Raw genomic sequence first — 20,495 nt, forward strand, 5'->3', positions numbered from 1 at the left:
GGATTTCCCCCATGAATATGCATGAGATCTATGTGCATGCACTGCTTTCAATGCATATTCATGGGGGAAATCCTGAAAACCCGACTGGATTGCGGCCCTCAAGGAGGGACTTTGAGACCCCTGGCTCAGAGGGAACAGTTGGTGTACCGATTGCAGGTTATGCTAGTATTCTATAACAGAATCTGAGGTATAGAATAGGTTCTCACCATTGGGGCACCTAAATGCATGAAACTGCACCCTCCCCCCCAGTCCAAACCCAAATTGTTATCGTGGTGTAAAGTTTCAGATAGTGTTATTAGATAACTCTTGTTATTTATTATGAAGTTTCAAGTTTATTATGAAGTTTATTAGGATTTTATATACCGCCTATCAAGGTTATCTAAGCGGTTTTTTTTTACAATCAGGTACTCAAGCATTTTCCCTCTCTGTCCCGGTGGGCTCACAATCTATCTAACGTACCTGGGGCTATGGAGGATTAAGTGACTTGCCCAGGGTCACAAGGAGCAGTGCGGGGTTTGAACCCACAACCCCAGGGTGCTGAGGCTGTAGATCCAACCACTGCGCCACACACTCCTCAAACTCAAACAGGAGAGAATGGAGACGCACCTGTGCCCACTACCCACCAATGACAAGATAGGCCCAGGAGGGGGGATGCTGCCTGGAGGCAGGAAGGGGGGTCTTTTTGGTCAGGTTGAAGTGGGAGGAAATGGGGCTGTGCACATAGTTTTTGTTCCAACTGAAAATGCCCAAGCATTTTTGGCCAAAACTGAAATAAGGCTGAACATGAATTTAAGTAGGGTTACCAGATTTTAGCTAAATAAAATCTGGCCCCCCATCCCCGCCCCTCAACCTGTTCTCGTCGGTCCGTTGGACATCCGGTTCCAAAGAAGAAGCTTTTCAAAACCTGGACAAAGTGCCGGGTTTTGAAAAGCCACCCAGATGCCCGGACATGCCCTCTAAAAAGAGGACATATCCGGACATCTGATAACCCTAAATTTAAGGCTGGTTTTGGCACCCAAACTGAAAGTTGGTCAGCTTCTAGCACAGATGTCTACTAGAGTCTTTGAGCACAGTTAGCTTTTGTGAAAACCAACACTCTTTGTTATTTCACACCCTAATTTAGGATAGCTATTTATGTGATCCTATTTAATTGGATTAAGATAGCCAGACAGTGGCTGACTATATCACTGCTGTTCAGTTCAATTTAAGACATGCACCCCTCCCCCCCTCCTCCTACCGAATGCTTGATTACTTACTCCTCTACTTGTGGCCAAGAGATATATATTGGTTGAATCCAAATTCCAAAAATAAATTATGCAGTTAACTTCAAAGTTAACAGAATAAAGACTTTGGAAAATCAACTTAATCTTAAACTGAAGTTTAAGATTATATCTCTAACATGTGTTTCCCTTTAGGCTTGTAGAAGAAATATTTTTTATTATTATTATTTATATACTAAGACTGGTCCTTTGTCCTGTTACTTTCAACCTTTGTATTTAGGTTCTAGTCAGGTGAATTTCCACACAGGGCACAGGTACATCTACAAATACTCCACAAGCACCAGCACATTCTTGGAGGGGAGCCCATATGGAAGAAGTGGTATTACTTTAGAGAGCATAGTAAATATTGAAGCACTAGGAAAATGCCACTTGGTTTTAAAAGTAAGTATTTGTTTTAAACCTATTGTATATGAACAAAAATATTATCTGTGCTATAGCAAGTCTGAGTCCTTTACGTTGCAAAAAAGTTCCTGGCTTATTTGTTAATAATGCATAATACGGGATTATTGTGCATGCCAAGAAAAGGAAGTTATTTAGCAAGACATGCCAATTTCACCCTTTGTTTAAGCTTTGGTTGTCCATATTGCTTAAACTACTCAGAATGATAGAGCTGGATCACTGTAACAGATCCTGTGTTTGGGACTGCTGATGATGGAAGAACTCTCTAGAGTTTCTTAAATCAAAGGATCGGGAGAGCAAGGCAGACTATGGAAACTTTCCTGTATTTCTGTAGGCTTTAGGCCAGGGGTGTCCAATGTCGGTCCTCGAGGGCCGCAATCCAGTCGGGTTTTCAGGATTTCCCCAATGAATATGCATGAGATCTATTAGCATACAATGAAAGCAGTGCATGCAACTAGATCTCATGCATATTCATTGGGGAAATCCTGAAAACCCGACTGGATTGCGGCCCTCGAGGACTGACATTGGACACCCCTGCTTTAGGCGGAGAATGTGTGGGTGTTGTTTTAGCAGAGCTTGGTGAATGAGAAGGAATTGCCTGGGCACATGGGCCAACCTAAGATTCTGGTTGGCCCAGGTGCCTAAGGCTTCTCCTATGTGCGGAGCCTTGGGTGCCTGGGCCAATCAGGCCTTAGGCCCCTCCCCGGTGCATCCCACAATGCACCGGGAAGGGGCAGGCCTACCTCATTCAAACAGAGGTGGGCCGGCCGGCAGGAAGACCTTTTATAGAAAGGGGTGCCTACCATTAAAAGGAGGTGCCCATTTATAGAATTGTGCCCAATAAATCAGCACCAAAAAGACGCTATTCTATAAGCCACATTTAAAGTCAGCACTTATGAACAGGAACCATGATTAAATATAGGCATGGCCATTAGCACTAAAGAAAATGTAGTGCGTAGATTTAGGCACAGATGCACGTATTCTATAATTACGCACGTAACTGAAAGCAATGCCTCCAATCTGCCCTTGTTCCGCCCATTTCCACGCCCCTTTTTTTGACCTGCGTGTAAAATTTAGGTGCAGATCCCGTGCCTGAATTTATGTGTGTAACAAGCAGTTGGTTTTAATTAGCACCAATAATTGTTTAGAAGCCAAGTATCGATCTAATTAGCATGTTATTCAATTAAATTGCACATGCAATTTGGGTACATGAGAAAAATTGCGTTTGCAATTTTTAGTGCTTTTTATAGAATTTGTGGCCAAGTGTATAGAGTAAGAATTTGCTGTTCTATTGCATTTAACAGTGATTTGTTTTGCTTTGTAGTTACAGGATGTACAGTTAAAGACCACATTGGCATCCAGAGAGGAACTGGTGAAGAAGATGGAAACCTTAAAGTAAAAACACTTGATTTTCTTTATAGTAGTTTGTAAAAATTGCTTATCACAGTGCAAAGTAATGTTTCAATTTAGAGAATGACACGGGGACAAAGTTTTCCCTGTCCCCGCAGGAACTCAATTTTCCCGTTCTGTCCCCGCGAGTTTTTGTCCCTGTCCCTGCCCCATTCCTATAAGCTCTGCCTTAACCACACAAGCCTTGAACACTTATGATTTTAAAGTGTTTGAGGCTTGTGCAGATGAGGACGGAGCTTAGGCATTGGTGGAATGAGGCATTATGACATCACAATCTGAGCTCTAGAATGTTGCTACTTATGATTTTAAAGTGTTTGAGGCTTGTGCAGAGGAGGACGGAGCTTGCAGGAATGGGGCAGGGGCAGGAAAAGAACTTGTTGGGATGGGATGGGAAAATGAGTTGCCACGGGGACAGGGAAAACTTTGTCCCCATGTCATTCTTAAATTCACTGTGTATCTGCAGCTTACTATGGAGTTTTCCTACACGGCAAGGAACACTTGTGCTATGTGACTATTTTAGTTGCCCATAAAGGTGAAAGGGATGTTCTTCAACTTCAGAAAAAAAAAATTCTTATGTATTTGGAGGAGAAAAATGAACTTTAACCTTTTAGCCCCATCAGGAAAGTAGAAGTACAGGTGAACTATTAACTTAATAGGTAGTATTTGTTTATAGAAAAATGGTAATATCCTCGCTCTAAATTCCAAGTTTGCATTTTTGCTTTCACCATCACTATTTTATTAATGTAAGTGATATTTTTGTGATTGTTCGGGGCCAGTGCTGCCAAGGAACAGGCCCTGTTTCATTAAACTATGGAAAAATTCTACAAATGAAAGAAGACACTTTTTCCATAAAATGCAGCTGGAGGAAAAGTCCATAGTCTGTTATTGAGAAAGACATGGGGGAAGCCACTGCTTGCCCTGGATCGGTAGCATGGAATGTTGCTACTCTTTGGGGATTCTGTATGGAATGTTGCTACTCTTTGGGGTTCCGGAATCTTGCTTACTCTGAGATAATGGAATGTTGCTACTCCTTGGGTTTTGGCCAGGTACTAGTGACCTGGATTGGCCACTGTGAAAACGGGCTACTGGGCTTGATGGACCATTGGTCTGACCCAGGAAGGCTATTCTTATGTTCTTACTCTAGTTTCCAAAAATGTATTGAAGTATTACAGTAAGAAAATTATGACACTAATAATCTGTTAGTCCCTCTGATGTGACAAATTACCAGCCAGTAGCTTCCATCCCCCTACATATCAAAATGATGGAGGCATATGTCACAGAACAACTCGGATGCTATTTACAACACTTCAGCATCCTCCACCCTTCACAATCGGGATTCAGGAAAAATTACAGAACTGAGCCGGTGGTCACAGAGCTATTAACATACGGCATAGAACTGCTAAGCAAGGAACACATCGCAATCATAATCCAGTTTGACCTAGTAGATTTCGATCAAATGTCCGAGATCTTCAGTGATTTTGGATTAAGCGGCCTGGTCCTCTCCTGGTTCCAAGGCTTCCTAACCACTCGGCACTATGCTATACGTAAGGATGGTGAACTATATGATAGCTTTCATCCTCCCAGTAGAGTCCCCCAAGGATCCTCTCTCTCACTGTCAGTGTTCAACCTCCTCATGCAGTTCTTGGGAACTGACCTAGATCTTGCATGAATAAAACATTTTACCTATGTGGATGACATAATGATCATACTTACTTGTAACAACTGCATTAATCAATACCCTCATCATGGTCAAGAAATGTGTCCACATCATAGAATGATAGACCTCAACCCACCACCTCAAACTAAATAAAAACAAAACCAAATTCCTTGACTAGGATCCTCGACTGACCCATGCTACACTCTGAGAATTACAGTAGACGCAGACTTTCCATTAGAATTACAATCCAGAATCTTAGGCGTAGAAATTGATAAGCACCTATCCATGAGAAGCCATGTACAGTCAACAATAAAACAATCTTTCCTTGTGATGAGAAAGCTAAGATCCATGAAAAAATACTTTGAAATGGAGGCTTTCCCAATCTTAGTTCAATCCCTAATCCTATCTTCAATAGACTACTGTAATGTAACGCTAATTCTCTACTCTAAAACATTACTAGCATGTCTTCAACTAGTTCAAAATGCAGCAGTAAGACTCATACAGATTATGGAAATTGGAGCACCTAAAGCCCTACTATGTGAAACTACACTGGTTGCCCATAACTACAAGGATCAATTTTAAATTAGGTATCATTGCCTTTAAGATCCTAAATGGGAATGCCCCCGCCTACCTAACAAGAGTTGGCCACCCTACTCCAGGGCACCTCCAACAGATATTCCACCAGAAATCTTTTCCACTTAAAATTCCCAGCATGCAACAATATAAAATCTACCAGGCAAATTACCTTATCCATCCAATATCAATTAGCAAAATGCTTGCACTACGATCTTGTGACCACTATCTCAGGTTCAGAAAACTTTTAAAAAGCATTTCTGTGCCAAGACAAGGAGCCAGCCCTAAAGTAACTGAATGGGAGTTGTAAAACTCATTTCTAAGCTGTCTAATGCAACTTCTGGGACAAAACAAAGAGCAAATGATGACCTACTTGTGCTTGTAATTATGCATTTGTAACTACAACCTAACTGCAATAATTGTACTGATCTACCAGTGCTAGCAACCATATTGAATGTCCTTGTCAAACTGTCCATTATAACTTCCTGGGTAACTGACCCAACCTCTTCTAAGGTAATACGACCTTGAACTGAATAGATAAAGGCAGAATAGAAAACCTGATTAACATAGCATAACATTGGTTGATGGAATTATGCTGTTGAGGATTTGGTTTGAAATGTAACTCAAATGCAGATTTTCAAGAGGTGCTTTTTTGAATTCTTCTGTCTGCAAAGATGCCCAAAGCCCAGAAGAGCTGTCGAGAACTAAGCTCAAAGGGTCAGAAAGAGCAATGAGATGACTCAATTTCTCTTTTCATATATACAGTACAGTAATCCCCCGAAATTCACGGGGGTTCTGTTCCAGGAACACCCGCGAATGCGATTTTGTGCCTGTCAAAAGGCAGGAGAGGGCAGCTGGGGTACTGGCGAGTGCAGAAAATCACTCATGGTATGTTCCGACTGCCTCTTCCTGTTACTAAAGTCAGGCTACGTCAATCAGGAGCTGCTTTGACACCCAGCTCCTGATTGGTGTAGCCTGACTTTAGTACAGGAAGAAGCGGTCGGATCATGTCGCGAATTAGTGAGTCCATGATTCGCAAACCGCAAATTTGCGGGGAACACTGTTTATTAATATTTTTGAGATGCTAATGTATGTCTGACAATACCAGCAGATCTACCTAGAGCAGACAAAATCAAACATACAAATACAGATGGCAGTACTGATATATTAAGGGAAAAAGAATAGAATTATTTTGCACCAAGGCTCTTAGCAATCTGGGTCCTAGAGGTTTTTATGTGGCTTGTCCAGTTGAATCATTAATAAAGTCCATATCGGGAACATCAATTTTCCACAGTAGTTTTTTTTCTCTTGCACCTTTTTTATATCCATAAAGTACATTTCAAAGGGATGTACAAGAGACATGTCAAGTGAGTTCTGCAGGTGTGATGCACATGTGGGATGAAGTTGGGGCTCACATTCTGGGCTGAATTAAGGAACTAAACACTAAAGGAAGTATTTGGAAGGAGAGGTTCAACATGGATAAGAGAGTAGTTGAAAGTCATCCAGTGATGAAATGCAGTTAGGCTTAATTTAGAACATGAGTTGCCATACTGGGATAGACTGAAGGTCCATCAATCCCATTATCCTGTTTCCAATAGTGGCCAACCCAGGTCACAAGTACTGGCAGGATCCCAAGGAGTAAAACAGATTTTATGCTGTTTGTCCTAGGAATAAGCAGTGGATTCCCCCAAGTTCATCTTAAAAATGGCTTATAGACTTTTGTTTTAGGAAATTATAAAAGCCTTTTTTAAACCCTGCTAAGCTAATTGATTTCACCACATTCTCCAGCAACGAATTCCAGAGTTAAATTTAGTCCTGTATCTCTAGGTTGACTACTAAGCTGCAAAGCCAGTAACATTTTTTTAAAGTTGGACTTTCCTTCCATTGATCTGTCTTTGTATCTGATGCACAGTGCTCCAACGCAGTGGTAAAAATTACCATAACGGAAGTGATTTTTCTTTGTCGGGTGATGCTCAGCATGAATAGCATTCAAATAATATGCTTGCTATTCCTGCGGAGCAGCTCTGGTAAAAGGGGGAGGACCTGTGCCTGGCGCGTGCTCAGAAGAGCAGTCGCTAGGCACAGGTCCTCCCCACTGCCATCCCTCCTGCCAGGCTTGCCTGCACTGCTGCTGCCAGTTAGCTGATTGTGGCAGGGGAATTCCCAATTAGCTGAACTGGAAGGACTCCCTGAAGCCAACAATCCTTTTAGCTCAGCTGATGGGGGATTCCCCAGCAGTGATCAGCTAAATCGGCTTTTTCCCAAATCGGCAGGAGGAATGTCCACTCCTTTCCTTTTGCCTGAAGGACCCCCCCCCCCCACCAGCCTGGAACCCACAACAACCCCCCACCTCCGACCTTTTAGTTGAAAATCTAGCAGGAGGGATGTTTACTCCCTCCTGCCGGCAGGCCCGCCTTTTCAAAATGGCGGGTCTTCCCTTTCCTGGTGCACAGTGGGCTCATCATGCATGCCGCCTTAATGAAAAGAGGAGAGGTTTGATGTTATGGGGCCAGATGGAATAGAAGTTTATGTATCATAGGTTTACTTGCTGTATTATTTCACAAGATGGCCTTTCGGAGAGCAATAAAGACCTTCCTTGTTGACAAAGATACTGAATGAACTGACTCCTTGTAAACTGACCCCTTTGAAAGCTACTATCTTTAACCTCTCGTACTTTTATAGTTGTGAAACTGTCCCCTTCTATGCTTTTATCAGTATCCTCTCTTCCTTTTTTAGTTCTTTTCTCCTCTATAGTACTACTCGAAAGGGTCCAGAGAAGAGCGACTAAACTGGTTAAGGAGCTGGAGGAGTTGCCGTACAGTGAGAGATTAGAGAAACTGGGCCTCTTCTCCCTTGAAAAGAGGAGACTGAGAGGGGACATGATCGAAACATTCAAGATAATGAAGGGAATAGACTTAGTAGATAAAGACAGGTTGTTCACCCTCTCCAAGGTAGAGAGAACGAGAGGGCACTCTCTAAAGTTGAAAGGGGATAGATTACGTACAAATGTAAGGAAGTTCTTCTTCACCCAGAGAGTGGTAGAAAACTGGAACGCTCTTCCAGAGGCTGTTGTAGGGGAAAACACCCTCCAGGGATTCAAGACAAAGTTAGACAAGTTCCTGCTGAACCAGAACGTATGCAGGTAAGGCTAGACTGAGTTAGGGCACTGGTCTTTGATCTAAAGGCCACCGCGGGAGCGGACACGTTGAGCCACTGGTCTGACTCAGCAGCGGCAATTCTTATGTTCATGTCCTCTCCCTACACTGTGAATGTCCTTTTATGACCCGTTCTCAGCTGTTGGGAGGACAGGATAGAAATCTAAATAAATAAATATTGTTATAGCAATCCCTGGCAAAATGATGATAATTCTAGTTACAAGTTCTCTAAAACAGTGTTTTTCAACCTTTTTTGGGCAAAGGCACACTTATTTCATGAAAAAAATCACGAGGCACACCACCATTAGAAAATGTTAAAAAATTTAACTCTGTGCCTATATTGACTATATATAAAGTAATTCTCTTGAATAGGAATCAAATAAACACAAAGAAAGTATTTTATAATTACTTTATTATGAAATATTAAGTAAACAGAATAGTGAAAAATTATAAAATACTTTATTCAGTGCGAAACCTGGGCCTGTTTGGCTGAACACAAAGCTGATATTCTGGCTGGAATCGAAGAAAGACACACACGTAGCTCTTCGTCAACAGCTCTCAGTCTCTCTCTGTATTTGGTTTTTATAGCATACAAAAATAGACAAATATACCCTCCATCCTTTTTATTAAACCACAATAGCAGTTTTTAGCGCAGGGAGCTGTGCTGAATGCCCAGCGCTGCTCTTGACGCTCATAGGCTCCCTGCGCTAAAAACCACTATTGCGGTTTAGTAAAAGGTGACCATATTGTAAAATATAGACAGCAGATATAAATTCAGAACTGTGCATAGTAAGTGAAGGGAAGTTTTCATCTCTGGGAATTTACCCAGTTAACTATTAAGTTATTTGGGCAAATTCCTTTGAAAACTGTGGTAATACTGCCTCCACTTTGCTAAATTTAAAATAAAATCATTTTTCCTACCTTGTCTGGTGATTTCTGGTTGCACTTTCTTCTTCTGACTGTGCATCCAATCTTTCTTCCCTTCTATCAGCCTGTATGCTTTCTCTCCTCCACACCTCATTCCCTCCCCCAACTTTTTCTTCCTCTCTCCCTGACCTTTCTTTCTTTTTTTCTGTTTCTCTTCTTTCCTTCTGTTTCCCTGCCTGCCCCCTTTCTTTCTTTCTCCCTGCCGTTCCCCAAGCCACTGCCACTGCCGCTGCCATCGGGGAACAGGACCCACCAATGGATAACAGGCCCCAAAGCCGACGCCGACGCATGCTCTCCCTGACGTCAATTCTGCAATCGGAGAGGAAGTTCCGCCCAGCCAGGCAGCGATTGGCTGGCGCGAACTTCCTCTCCGACTGCAGAATTGACGTCGGGGAGAAGAAGACTTATCGGCTCGATAGATTAGATCGCCGAGACAAAGTGAGTCCTGGGTGATCGACTCACTTTGCCTTGGCGAGCTACTGGTGCCCCTGCCTTAGAACACTGCCTAGGACCCTGGGGGAGCCCGGGCCCCCTGTCAGCTCCGGGCCCCTGAATGCAGGACTGGCAGTACTGCCCTGATGGCGGAGTGTGCCGCGGAACAGTGGTTGAAAAACACTGCTCTAAAAGACCTACATAAGAGAGATTGTAGACGGAGTGCGGGTGTAAAAATTGTGAAATCTTTGATAGAGAAATACCGCAAAAAATACGAACAGCTCCATTAATTGTATTTTTCTTTTTCACCGTGCCCTAAACCCAGGAAGACACTGGAGAGGTATCTGCTTCCATTTTCCTTTTTGGATGGGAATATTACTAAGATCTGTCCCAGCACATACGAAGAGATCTGGGCGCTGAATATTAAGCGGGGGATTCTGAGTGTGCTTCAGAGTTCACTTAAAGCCACAACACAAGGGACTGTTGAAGAGGTGAGAGCTTTTTTTTTTTGAACCAGAATAAAATTCCAGTCCTGCTGCAATCATAGGTACTATCAGAAGAACATCATAGGAGAATTTATTAGGGGGGTGGAATTCATTATATGCACTTCTCAATAATTGATTTCGTATTTATACTTCTCCCTCGGCATTCGTGGGGTATAGGGGCAGAGCCGGACCGTGAAGTGTGAAAAACCGTGAATAACTTTTTGTCTGGCTCTGACCCACCCCCGTCTCCCTCCTGGCATCCCAGCCTTACCTGGTGGCCTAATGGGCTTTCGGGACAGGAGCGAACTTCCTACGCTCCTGCCCCGTGCATATCACCAATAGGAAATGACTGCCGTGAGTTCCCGTAGTCTCTCGAGACTATGACGGGAGCTCACGGCAGCCATTTCCTATTGACGATCTACACAGGGCAGAAGCGTAGGAAGATCACTCCTGCCCTGAAAGCCCGCTAGACCACCAGGTAAGAAGTAATCTATAGCGCTACTGCACATTTTAAGTCCTGTAGGGAGGCGGGAAGGACGTATACTATGCTTCCCCCCTCAAAAAAAAATCACAGATAATTGTAATCGCAAATAGGGAGGGGGAAGTGTATTCTCCAGCCAGTGAAATCCATATTTATCTTATTGTAAAAACAGGAGTATAGTTTTGCGATTTACTAGCCTTTCAGTCCTGGGGAAGCGAAGTTTTATGTTTCCAAATAGCCGAACAGAAAATAATCTAAAAGAGATGATGTTATAAATGGATAAAAGAATGCCGCTTTCTTATTCAAGGTCTCTAGATTTTGACGATAAGGATATCTTGAATATTTGTCTGTTTTACCCTGTCTACAAGAGCCAAAATCCTATGGGGTCCCATTTTCCAAGCTGCAGTAAGAAATGGCCTTACTGCACCTTGGCACAGGTCTTTCCTCCCTGCTAAGACCATTTTTACACAGACGTAAAAAATGCCTTTTCTTCTATTAATGGCCATGTGCTAATGTTGCCTTTAATTGTACACTGTCATTTTTAAAGCTACTCTCAGAACACTTATCATCACCTCTTTGGTAATCAGTAAGGCCCAGATTTCTGCAAAGATGCCTAAAGTTAGGTGCTTTGATTGGCACACCTACAGTAGCTGATCTAAGGGCCTAACATAGGCCTCTTTTACTAAGTCGCGATATAGGTTTCTACCACGACCCAGGGCGCTAATTATTCTGACACTCTTAAGAATTCCATGAGTGCCGAAGCAGCGTCAGAGTATTTAGCGCACCAGGTCTTATTAGAAACCTCTATCGTGGCTTAGTAAAAGGATATCTCCACTGAAACATGTCCGCCTTTTTGAGACCCTACTGGTAGTGAAACTACTGACGGCATAGCTTTCAGTTTCTCAGATGTGTGTAAGCCCCAGTGGCACAACAAGCCCATGTACCATAACTGGAGAAAAGGGAGGGGGGGTGGGTGGGTTAATTATTTAAAAAGCTTAATCAGTGGCAATAATGAGCTTATAATTGGTAAAAATTAAAATTAATTGGATGGCAGCTGCCTAACTCGATAGACATCTATGACTTTCAGGAAGGCACCTAGTCCAAGGTGCGTACCAGAAAGAGGGCATGGTTAAAGACAGATTGTGGGTGGATCTTGGGCATGGTGTGCATCTAGGCACCTAAATTGGACTTTGCTGCCTGTATTTAGGCCAAGAAAGCCCGGGCATAAATAGGGGATGCCAAAGTCTAATTTAGCACCATTTGGCGCAATTCTATAAACAGCGCCTAATTCAAGACTGACAGCCACTATGCGCCGCGTTATTCGGCACCTATGTTTCAGGTGCCATTCCATCCCTGACACGCTTCCTCCCAAAAAAAAAAAAATTAGGGCTTCTTTTATCAAGCTGCGGTAGGCGGTTAACGCGCGGAATACCGCGCGTTCAACCGCCCGCCGCGCTAGTCGCTAACGCCTCCATTGACGAGGTGTTAGTTTTTTGGTATGCCGCGGGGGTTAGCGCGTGATGAAATGTCCGACGCGCTAACCCCCCGTAGCGCACCTTGATAAAAGGAGCCCTTCGTGCATTGCTAGTCAGCACACATAGCAAAAAAAAGAAGGCGGAACGCTTTAGCACATCCTGCATTGGTCTGCTTTTGCTGAATTAGGGGTGCATTAACCCTTTCAGGACCATAAGGATCGTAGGCCAATTTTTTGTGGTTTTGACGACATTTTTATGGTAAAAAGGGCTTGCAGATGCCAAAAAATTGATTTTTTTTGTGAAATATCATTATTTTTATTTAAAAAAATCACACTTCTGGCTTATGGACAGTGTGGCAAGTGAATCTTCTCGTCAATCTGGCAACGACGCTAATGAATGAATGTCGGAACCAGTTTGTTTGCATAAAGGCAGTATCCTATGGAATCCGTACATATCAAATTTAGAACTGTGGACTATCCCAATCAAAATTTATAGGATTTTAAAGTTATGGGACAAATAGGTCCCTTGGTCCTGAAAGGGTTAAGGGCCCCTGCGTTTTGTAATTGAAGTTTGAAGCACAGCTACTTTCTAGTCTTGACTTTTGAACTTTATGGTTTACTTTGCTTTCTTGGCAGATGGAGGCAATACCCCAGGATCACCTAAGTTTCTCTGCTCAGGCTTAGAAAGCTTTATATTCAGTGTGTCCCAAAAGTCGCAACACACTTTTAATAAATTCTTAAAAATTACACAAGAATGATGGCCATACAACAGGGACAGTATAGGAAATTTCTGGATGTTTGGGAACCATTGACAAAATTCTGTAAGGACTGATAACTGATTTTATTTTATGGCCCTTTTAACATACATATACACATCCAGAGTGGGAGGGTGGGGGGGGGGGGATTTGCATTGCAATCTGAAAATGGGAAAGTTATTGAATGATTTTATGTATGTGTTTTTCTTGATTATTAGGTGGGAGGGAGGGTTAAAATAGATGTTTATATATATATATATATATATATATATATATATATATATATATATATATATATATATATATAAACAAACATCTATTTTAACCCTCCCTCCCATCTAATAATCAAGAAAAACACATACATAAAATTATTCAATAACTTTCTCATTTTGAGATTGAAAAGCAAATCCCACCCTGGATGTGTATATGTATGTTAAAAGGGCCATAAAATAAAATCAGTTATCAGTCCTTACAGAATTTTTGCAATGGTAATTTTTATTTATTTATTTTTTTAATCTTTATTGATTTTCCAAACTACAACTGTGCACAGTTGTAGTTTGGAAAATCAATAAAGATTAAAAAAATAAATAAATAAAAATTACACAAGAAACTGAGTTTATTCACATTCTTAGCATCAAAATAAGTACCTGTCTAAAATATGTGAACCACTTCGATTGTAACCACACATACAAATCTGATCCCCTTTACCACAAATGGGAAATTTGCATGAAGTTTCAAGTTTCAATTTATTTGATTTACTGCTGATAATAAACCAAAGTTAATCTAAGCGGTTTACAATAAAAATGTTACTTAAAATATAACATGAGGAAGAGAACTAAAAAACATACGGTAAATTCAAATGACAAGACGAAAAAAAGAATACATGAGGGAAAAGTAAGATTGGATAGGTTACAATGATAACTAATGGTTGGGAATGGAGAGAAATGAAACAATGTATGGTAGGGGAAACAAATATAAATTAATTTCAGCCCAGACTGATAAAGATAAAACTTAAGGATAGGGAGAAAAAAAGATGATTTACAGTTAAGAATAGTGATAGGAGCAGAAAGACTTGGGGCTAGATTCACTAAGCCCACCGATCATGTCCCAACCACTTTGCGACCCCAACCCAATTCACTAACCTTCCTCCTGCACCTGATCCAATCCATGCATGCAAATGAGGGAAAACGGCATGCAAAGTAGGAAGGGCTTCGATTCACTAAACAAAATTCAGGAACACCGACCGGGCTGGCCGATCAAGAAGAAGCGACTGCCGAGGACCAGTTGTTCATGTCCTTTCATGCTCTCCGCCGCCCTGCCTGCCTCTCCAGCTCTGCTGCCCCGACTCTCCTGCCTATGCCGTCCCGACTCTCTTGCCTATGACTCTCCTCTGCATAGTCCCCCAGTGACAGCCCTGCTGGTGGGTGAGTGGTCAAGAAGAAGCAACTGCTTTTGCCCCCCGACTCTCCTGCCTTTGCTGCCCTTCCCTGCAGCACGAGAACCGTGGTTTTAACCCGCGGGTTAATACCACAGGCTCGCGAGTAAAAAAAATTCAAAAAAATAAAAGAGCAAAGTTTAACGGACAGCAAGCGCATGCACAGACTGTCTAAAGGCAAAGAAGATGGTCTGCGCACGCGTCATTATCGTTCTCCAGCGATCTGTGCGGTCAGTGGGGGGCGTGCCTCCAATCGACCCCATTTGCATGAAGACGCTTTGAGAGTCAGTTGGCCTGCCACGGATTGCCCACGGATCAGGTGGGATCAGGAAGGTTAGTGAATCTAGGCCAAAGATTTTTCAGAGTGGAGGTAATAGGGGAAGGAATTCCAGAGGGTGGGCGCCATGACAAAATTAAAAGATTAATACAGCAGGATTGCACTGTAAAAAGCTGCAAGATTTTTTGTTTGTGTAGTAAATGGTAAGGATAACATTTGTAAATACTCGTGTTCTACAAAACATTGTCACTGTGTCTTTGGCTCCAGGTGGATGTCTTGGGATCATGCCCTACCAAGTATCTTCTCAAAAACTCTATTCTCAAGAAGACGAAAGACTTAAACCTGTGCTCTCACAGGTCTTCAAGCCGTTCTTCACTGTGGTCGGTTCCACTTCCAGATGGAGCAGTGAGTAGTGCACTCGAGGATTTACATTCATGATTTACCACATCGACTGAAGCACAAGTTAGTCAGTTTGAAAGGTGGAAGAAAGATGGAAAGGTGGGTGAGCCATTGCTTAAATAACAGGATTTGAAAAAAAAAAGTGTTTGGTGATTGGGGTCATTCTGGTCAGGACTGGCTCTAGAGCAAATAGCACTCTGAATAAAAATAAATGATGCACTGCCTCCTGGTGGGAATGCATACAAACATTTTCTAACAATTCCTCCCCTCCCCCACGATTGGCATATGGTTGGGGTTAGACCTTTTCTCCATTCCCAACTCACATACTTACTTTCTCATATGCATTCTCTCTAGATCCTCCCATCCTAGCAATCACACCTTCCTTTATCTCAGTCTGAAGCTGACTGCTGCATTGGTGTTACCAGCGCTATCTCTAGACATAAGTATTTGGGGGCAAACTAGGTAAAGAATGAGCAAGTCAAAGTAACATTTTCACAAATCATGCCCACCCCAGAGCACAATCTGTCTTTAGCTACAAGTAAAAGTGAAAGAGTCTTCTAGGGGGTGAGAAAACACCAGGCCATTTTCAAGCACCCAGTAAATTTATCATTAAAATTATTTGGTATAGTCCACTAGAGCAGTGGTTCCCAACCCTGTCCTGGAGGACCACCAGGCCAATCGGGTTTTCAGGCTAGCCCTAATGAATATGCATGAGAGAAATTTGCATATACTGGAAGTGGCAGGCATGCAAATCTGCTCCATGCATATTCATTAGGGCTAGCCTGAAAACCCGATTGGCCTGGTGGTCCTCCAGGACAGGGTTGGGAACCACTGCACTAGAGCATATGGTAATTTCCACCATATTGCCTTACATTCCAGAGTCCTCAAGGTTTCTATCCCTTCCTGGAAGAGGGGATTTCTACTACAATGACTGTCCTGCCTGGGTTATCTTTTCCCCCAGGTACTCCAGGCTCCCATTGCTGTGTGGCAGGGGCTTCAGGCACTATGTACAGCAAACTTCTCCTGTCTTGGTCCCAGGACTTCCCCCTTGATACTAGGGACTGGGCAGTCAAAGACCTCTAATCCACAAACAATGAGTCCGTCGGGACAGATAGGGAAAATGCTTTGAGTACCTGATTTGTAACCTGTTCTGAGCTCCTTTGGGAGGATGGACTAAAAATCAAATAAATCAAACCCTTTTATCAAGTCTTGGCTCTGCCTCACATGGACTGGCCCCTCTCAAAACCTGGGAATTCCAATGTCTTTGCTTAGTGACTGCCTTGAAAATCCTTCTTCCCATCACCCAAGACAGGGACATTTTCAGAAGGCAACGCACAAGTAAGAGCGTACCAGTGGGCGAACATTGGCAGACTGGGATGACCAAGTGAGACTTGTCTCCCAATACCTTTTATATTTGCTTAATTTTCTTTGCAATATTTGGGTAAAAGTGTCTTATGGGTTTAGTTCAATTAAATATTTAGAACATTTTATAAGACATGATTGAGAATGGAAGTGAATTATTTATGCACTGTGTAATTCATAATTAAATGCACTGGAAACAGCCAAAATATTAATACCAAACTGGTCTGGAAAATGTTACTCAATTTGTGCGATATATATAATTCAGTCCAGAATGGGAAAGAACTTTAACAGAGTAGGTCCCAAGATAGTCCAGTAAAAAGGTTGTCTCTTTTCTGCTTGTTTCTAGGATACAAGAACACAATAGCAAGTGGGAGTTATCTCTGGTATCATATGCGTAGCGCAACGGGATATCAGATATGACCTACGAGTAGTAGCACTCTTCGGTTTATGTTTATGTCATTTCCTCATTCATCCCTGCGTAATGCATTTTTTTATGTTTTATATATAATGCTTTTTTTGGGTGATTTTCTTATTCTTTTATACTTGATGAGTGTTTTAAATAATTTAAATAGGTTAAATGAACTTAGCTTCATAGTTCATTTAACCTATTTAAATTATTTAATTCACTCATTAAGTATAAAAGAATAAGAAAATCACCAAAAAAGCGCATTATATATAAAACATAAAAAAATGCATTACGCAGGGATGAATGAGGAAATGACATAAACATAAACCGAAGAGTGCTACTACTCGTAGGTCATATCTGATATCCCGTTGCGCTACGCATATGATACCAGAGATAACTCCCACTTGCTATTGTGTTCTTGTATCCTAGAAACAAGCAGAAAAGAGACAACCTTTTTACTGGACTATCTTGGGACCTACTCTGTTAAAGTTCTTTCCCATATCTGATATCCCGTTGCGCTACGCATATGATACCAGAGATAACTCCCACTTGCTATTGTGTTCTTGTATTCATATATTTATCATAAATATTAAAGAGTGACGAGGATGTTTCTAGGATAAGCAGCATAAAATTTGTTTTACTTCTTTGGGATCTTGCCAGGTACTTGTGACCTGGATTTGCTACTGTTGGAAACAGGATACTAGGTTTGATTGACCTTTGGTCTGTCCCAGTATGGCAACTCATGTTTTAACTCTTGGGTGCCGTGTTATAGAATTACTCTTCATTGACTGAAAATTACTAATCATTTCTATAGTGCTATTAGATATATGCTAGTGTCATTGGGAGCTGCAGTGGGGATTGAACCCGGTTCCCCAAGATCTCATTAGACTACTCCTCCGCTCTGCTTAGAAGTATATTTTATAGAGCTACATGGTGCTGGTTTTAAGAAAGGTTTGGATAAATTCCTGGTGGAAAAGTCCATAGTCTGTTATTAAGACATGGGGGAAGCCGCTGCTTGCCCTGGATCGGTAGCATGGAATGTTGCTACTCTTTGGCTTTTGGCCAGGTACTAGGGACCTGGATTGGCCACTGTGAGAATGGGCTACTAGACATGATGGACCATTGGTCTGACCCAATATGGCTATTCTTATGCTCTTATGTGAGCCATTGTAACATCACTGATGAGGTTGGCTCTGAGGCACAGTAGAATGAGGCATTGTGACATCACAATCTCAGCTCTGGAATGTTGTCTCAATGGGGTTCCAGAATCTTGCTATTCTTTCAGATGCTGGAATATTGCTATTCTTTGGGTTTTGGCCTGATACAAGGGACCTGGATTGGCCACTGTGAGAATGGGCTATTGGACTTGATGGACCAGTAAGGCTATTCTTATGTTCTTATGAGCCACTAATATCCTACCCTCCTTTTTGGATAGATTACTTATGGGTGTATAATAATTTATACAACCAAAATTATAATTTGAATGGATTTGAATTAAAAAAAAAAAAATCATTTATGGGACAGAATCACCACTCTTGAAAGTCGGCCTCAGTGTGTGTTATCCATATTATAGGTTAAAACGTAGTGGCTGGAATGTTGACTGTTGAAGCCAGTGACGATTCCATTAACGCCTGTGACTGGGTATACTTGTCTTCATGGTGCAGAAGTGGAGCCCTAGCCATGGAATTTTACATTCCTAATGAAGTTTGGGCATCTGTTTTGCTTTTCTCCGTGCGGCCAGTGTGGAACAGCTCAAATTTACTTTGTCATCTTCTTCCCCTTGAATCAAAGCTGTTCACACAACACCCCATAATTCAACAGCTGGGAAACGGAAGGGGCCTTATAAATATGCATTAAAGACCTTCCTGATGGAGCCAGTTCTAGCTGTAGAGTCTTTATATAACACTTGGAAAGATACCAATAAAATTAGCATTAAGAAATGTAGTTACCACAAATGTAGCCAAAATAAATATTGTAATTGATTAAAAACAGAGCTTTAGAAGTGGAAAATGTTTTAAACTAATCATTTGGTCAGAGTCTCACAATTTAAAACCCAGTTTCAAAGGGCCCCAATGCACTAAATAATATTTGTGTTTTTTAATATTGACTAACAAAGGTCTCATAGAGCTTGTTTTTCTGGGTTTTTTTCTTAGGCGCAGCAGCACATTCTAGAATCCAAACTGGAATGTATACAGAGCTTGAAGGATAAGATACCAGTTCAGATAGCATGCACCGAAACCCATCTCTTCACGCCCTTCTCCAAGAGGGGGAATGGCGCCAAGACACAGACACATTCGTCACTTAAACTTCTTAAAACAGAGGCCACTGCATCTTCTTACATGAAAGGTCGGTCGATGCTTTGCTGATGCATTGTTGACTTTATGAGCTATTTCTGCTTTTGAATCCTGCTGATAGAGGCACAGTGGGTGAAAAATTACGTGGGATAAGCTTTTAAGGATGCTGAACTCTGTCAGCGTTGGAACTTGACCCATTGAAAGCTGGCTAGAAATGTATGACCATCCTCTGGATTCAGATCCTCAAAATAAGGAAAAAGAATGGGCTTAGGATTCTAGTCATTTGAGTTAAAAAAAAAAAAAAAGATCTTGTTGATATCCGAGAGGCTGGATAGGCTGGGGCTCTTATCTCTGGAGAAAAGGAGGCTCAGGGGAGATATGATAGAGACCTTCAAGATCATGAGGGGCATAGAGAGGGTGGATAGGGACAGATTCTTCAGACTGAAGGGGACAGCAAATACGAGGGGGCATTCTGAGAAACTGAAGGGAGACAGGTTCAAAACAAATGCAAGGAAGTTTTTTTTCACCCAAAGGGTAGTGGACACTTGGAATGCGCTACCGGAGGAAGTGATCAGGCAGAATACGGTACAAGGATTCAAACAGGGATTGGATGGATTCCTGAGGGATAAAGGGATCGTGGGATACTGAGGGAGGAGCTGGGATGTAACACAAGTATAGGAAGTTAACCAGGTAATGAGTATAAACCAACCAGGTCGTGCATGTGCAAGACCGGAGGGTTAGGACTTCGATAGGAAGGCAGGACTTAAATGGGAAACCAAGGTGGCAAGGGAGCCCCTTCTGATGATTCAGACAGTTCGTGACCTGTTTGGGCCGCCGCGGGAGCGGACTGCTGGGCGGGATGGACCTGTGGTCTGACCTGGCGGAGGCACTGCTTATGTTCTTATGTTCTTATATTTCAGCAAAATAATTCTCTTGTGCAGCTGCTGTTAGAAATTCTACCGCTGTAAAAAATCCTATAGTGATTCCCCTTCTACCATGACTATCAAGAATAATGCAGTGCCAATCGGTATCAGATTGCTAGACCCCTGCCGTGACTGATTTTCCAAGGCCGAGTCTGCAAGGTCCCACGAGTACTGCAGTTCTAAATGACTCCAGTTTATTTCTTGTGTCTCTGAGGTCCATTTTGGAATCTGCCAGGTCCTGTAGAGGTTCTGGTACTGGTTGATGTTTCTGTGAATGCCTGCGTCCAGAGAAAAACAATTTTCAGACTCTTCAGTGATCACTTCATAAACTTAAATTGGCATGACGAAGGAGGTCCCAACTGTTTTAACAC

The 20,495-nt window shown here is 42.1% G+C and overlaps 1 protein-coding gene across 6 annotated transcripts in view; it reads left to right on the forward strand.

Moving 5' to 3' along the window:
• LOC117369188 overlaps nt 1-20,495 on the forward strand; it is a 293,723-nt gene that overhangs the window by 10,147 nt on the left and 263,081 nt on the right. For 5 of the 6 annotated variants that reach the window (XR_004541095.1, XM_033963328.1, XM_033963324.1 and 2 more), the window contains exons 3-7: nt 1,501-1,661; nt 3,004-3,074; nt 10,159-10,324; nt 15,008-15,145; nt 19,061-19,253. Coding sequence is in view for 5 of the 6 variants with exons in the window: in XM_033963328.1 (XP_033819219.1) it covers nt 1,501-1,661; nt 3,004-3,074; nt 10,159-10,324; nt 15,008-15,145; nt 19,061-19,253 (729 nt within the window). In the remaining variant the exon portion in view is untranslated. Of the gene's footprint in view, nt 1-1,500; nt 1,662-3,003; nt 3,075-10,158; nt 10,325-15,007; nt 15,146-19,060; nt 19,254-20,495 lie in introns of those variants that run through there. The other variant, XM_033963327.1, reaches the window with a different exon arrangement.

This window comes from Geotrypetes seraphini, chromosome 11 (genome assembly GCF_902459505.1).
Source record: "Geotrypetes seraphini chromosome 11, aGeoSer1.1, whole genome shotgun sequence".
Taxonomy (NCBI): Eukaryota; Metazoa; Chordata; class Amphibia; order Gymnophiona; family Dermophiidae; genus Geotrypetes; species Geotrypetes seraphini.